Source organism: Trifolium pratense, linkage group LG1 (genome assembly GCF_020283565.1).
Source record: "Trifolium pratense cultivar HEN17-A07 linkage group LG1, ARS_RC_1.1, whole genome shotgun sequence".
NCBI classification, from domain to species: domain Eukaryota; kingdom Viridiplantae; phylum Streptophyta; class Magnoliopsida; order Fabales; family Fabaceae; genus Trifolium; species Trifolium pratense.
In genome coordinates, this window is record NC_060059.1 from 42,995,778 (window position 1) to 42,999,457 (window position 3,680).

The 3,680-nt window shown below is 32.7% G+C and overlaps 1 protein-coding gene across 1 annotated transcript; it reads right to left on the bottom strand.

Moving 5' to 3' along the window:
* Positions 1–239: 239 nt before the first annotated feature.
* On the bottom strand, positions 240–2,722 carry LOC123917841 (DNA ligase 1-like). Its single transcript, XM_045969707.1, has 3 exons — positions 2,467–2,722; positions 1,373–1,766; positions 240–1,279 (listed from the first exon to the last, which is right to left on the bottom strand). The coding sequence occupies exons 1-3, from the start codon at positions 2,539–2,541 to the stop codon at positions 423–425; spliced, it is 1,326 nt and encodes a 441-aa protein (XP_045825663.1). The 5' UTR covers positions 2,542–2,722; the 3' UTR covers positions 240–422.
* Between the last annotated feature and the right edge of the window lie 958 nt (positions 2,723–3,680).

Below are 3,680 nucleotides of genomic sequence, written 5' to 3' on the forward strand. Positions count from 1 at the left end.
CAACCAATATGTAACAAACATGACCAGCTGATTTTAAAATGTTGTGCAACTGTTTCAGTTAAACGCACACACAACTAATGTATGAACATTACTATGATAAACGCACAAAAAACAAGCCGCAACACTCAATATACTTGTGTATAATGATGAGTTAAAAGTTTGTTAGTAATACTTCATCTTTTTCATATTAGATAAAATAGTAATATAAGTATGCACATTCTTTCAATACTACTGGCGAATGGTATCCAATTAAAAACTACATGGTTGATAAAAATTGTATATGGTTCTCTGCCACAATGAAATTTTGTTACAAGTTTTTTTTTTTTCCTGTTTAAAAAATAATGCACAGGTTCTTTCAATATTGCAGAACACTGTTCCCAACTAAAAGCTACCTTCTACAGTCTACAAAAATTCCAAAAGAATCAAAATGGAACTGTGTATGGCAAAGCATAAATGTCAATCTCTGGCATGTATTGCGCCCGAGGCCATAGAGATTTTGAACATTGAAAGGCATCAGTCTTCTGTTTCTTTGCGACAGGAATTGCTTCCTTAGGTACCGAACTAAATAACCAATCTTGATCTAATGAATCCAACCCATCATAGGTTACCGGCTGAATGTTATGTAAAGATTTATACAAAGCCTCAACCCTTCGACTTTCTTTATCCCTACGACTTTCTTTATTAACTGTCTCATTTGCTGGTTTAGCATTAACAGGAGCCAAATTCTGCAATGGTTTGCAAACTTTGGAAGCAGGATTTCCATGTAGCTGATTGGTAGTCTCAGTTTTTGTGACACCCTGTAGTGGGCGTTCAACTCTTCTTGCTTCATGAGAGTGTGAATTTGGAACAACACTTCTTGAAGAAGACCCCAATTGAAATCCTGGTTTGGATTCAACTTTTGTGATAGCCTGAAGTGGTCGTTCAATTGTTCTTGCTTCATGAGAGTGTGAATTTGGAACACCACTTCTTGAAGAAGAACCCAATTGAAATCCTTGTTTGGATTCAACTTTTGTGATAGCCTGCGGTGGTCGTTCAATTGGTCTTGCTTCATGAGAGTGTGAATTTTGAACAACACTTCTTGAAGAAGAACCCAATTGAAATCCTTGTTTAGATTCAACTTTTGTGATAGCCTGCGGTGGCCGTTCAATTGTTCTAGCTTCCTGAGAGTGTGAACTAGGAAGTCCAACAGTTCTTGAAGAAGACCCTAATTGAAATCCCTGTTTGGATTCCTCGGGTTCTTGGTGTTTCCTCAATGGAAGTCGAATTTTAATGGGAGGACCTGTTTCACATAAGAGAACAAATTAGATTTCAAACAAGGGTTTAACAACACAACAATGATCAATGTAGTTGAGCAGCTTTTAAGCTTTCTCACCATTATCTTCACTAGGTAACAGGGAGTCCCTTTTCCTCTTGCTACTTTGAGAACTATCAGAGGTGCAGGGCTCTTGAGGAGAAGAGACAGGTTGACCATGTTCTTCTGTAAGACCACTCCTCTCAAGTTGTTCATTCTCATGATTTTCAACCTTTTGCAACTTCCCGTTGGCTTCAGATTCCTTTACATCAATGAACTTGAACTTTATACCAACAGTTGCATGAGAGGATGTTGAATCTTTATGTTTATGTTCTTTGTCTCTTTTCCTCTTTTCCTTCTTCTCCTTTTTCTCCCTCTTCTTCTCTTCCTTCTCCCTTTTCTTCTCCTCCTTTTCCTTCTTGTCCTTCTCTTTCCTTTCTTTCTTGGGCTTCTCCAAATCCAAGTCCAAACGGATCTTTAAAGCACCATAACAACATTTTCAAATGGCAGATACGGAAGACCAAAGAAGCTAATATGCTATATTCAAGCAAGCATTGCAATCTTTCATACAAACCAGTTACAAAAATCAAGTATCATGACACAAAATTGCAACAGAAGATCAAGACCTATTTTCATAACAACTATCACTAAGGATTAAAATATGAACCTAACACTAACATAAAAACTAATGGCATACCGAAAAAACTGGTTCAACATTGGGAAAATTACTTAAACTTTAATTTTAAAAAAACACTCCTATAATCACATGGCCCATAAACACCCACCAACAAATAATTAGAAAATATTTTTTTAATTTTAAAAAGATCTGTATAAATTGTCGAACTCTAATGAGTTATGTTCTTACAAAAAAAATTATTGCAGATTTTGATTTCAATAATTTGAAACAAAACCCTAATTTGTTATCTTCTTACAAAAAGCGATTTCAATAACTTCAAAGGAAACACCAATTATTATAACACAGATCTATTGTTATTTTCAGGAAAATCAAAATTCTAGGTCAAAAAATTTGGGATCGAAAATTTGATTTCAAGGTTGATCTAATTATTAAACCTAATCATAATCACAAATCTACGTCTCGCATGTTATAGGCAGAAAATTTCAAGAACACACACGAAGTTGAGCACAAACGGAAAATCGAAAGTGGCTCAACAAACCTTAATCGATTCTTCGATCAAGGCATCGGTTTTCCTCAAATACCCTGGAGGTGGGAAAGGGAAGCAACGAGACATCTTCACCGATTAAAGAGTGTCAGATGATTTATAGCGAACGTGAGAAGAGAGAAAGATCACAAAAGACCTAGGGTTTATTCGTTGATTGAAGAAAATTTTGTGGCGGCTATGAGAGGGAAAGAGAGAAAGATAGAGAGAGAAAAAACCCTAAGATCTGAAAACGCACAAAGCAAATAGAAATTTCTGAATGGCAAGGACTTGTATTTATAGACTGAGTAACCGACTTATTGGGCCTTCAATCACGCGTATACATTATGCGCTATTACTGTTTTGCCCTCAATTGTAATCTAAATTGAATCAGATTTGATATTTTTTTATTCTTCTTTCATATTGGCCAGATAGAAAATTATAAAATATAAAACACATTTGTACAAGAAAAAAAAAGTTATAGAATCTTGCAACAAGTGATGAAGATAATATCAAACTTTGCTATAGTTTTTATCTTTTTATTTTTTTTTATTTTACCCTTTATTTTAAAAAAAAAATTTTATGATTTTGTCCTTCTTTATATTATCCAAAAAATGAATTTAATTTTTAGTAGAGTGACAACCCGTCTTTTTTTTTTACAAGTGAGGAACCGTTTTAATAATATAATTTTTTTTGTTTTAACTTTTAAGAATATAATTTTAAAATTGAAATAAAATTTATCAAATTTCAATTTTAAGCTTGATTTAATTTTAGAATCAATTCAAAAGTTATCTTTAAATCAATCTTAAGAATATAGGAAATAATTTCGGTTCAATTTTTTTTTTTTTAGTTTATAATGAGTTGGGAATCGAATTCAGGACATATAACGTACTACCCAAACCTCTCACCACTAGACTAAACCTAATGATTTTTTTCGGTTCAATTTTTAATTAGAATAAAATTACAATGGAAACTTTGTAATGATAGAATATAAATTTCTCTTTTATTCTAGATCGTATTAATACTCCTTCCGGTCCTTTTTATAAGGAACACTTAGGGCAAAAAATTTGGTCCTTTTTATAAGAAACTTTGACCAATTTTCAAATGTTTTAAATGTTCAATTTCACTTATGCCCTTATTTATTATGAGAGAAAATTTAAAAATAAGTAAGTTAGTTGAATAAAGAGTAATTAAATAAGGGTATACATGGAATAAATTTAAATTTATAAGAG

Bases quoted from the DNA above. Each gene is read 5' to 3' on its own strand.
- LOC123917841 (XM_045969707.1), bottom strand. From the start codon at position 2,541: ATGTCTCGTTGCTTCCCTTTCCCACCTCCAGGGTATTTGAGGAAAACC. The intron at 1,767-2,466 runs GTTTGTTGAGCC...GGTGCTTTAAAG, and splicing joins TGATCGAAGAATCGATTAAG to ATCCGTTTGGACTTGGATTT. The intron at 1,280-1,372 runs GTGAGAAAGCTT...TATGTGAAACAG, and splicing joins GTTACCTAGTGAAGATAATG to GTCCTCCCATTAAAATTCGA.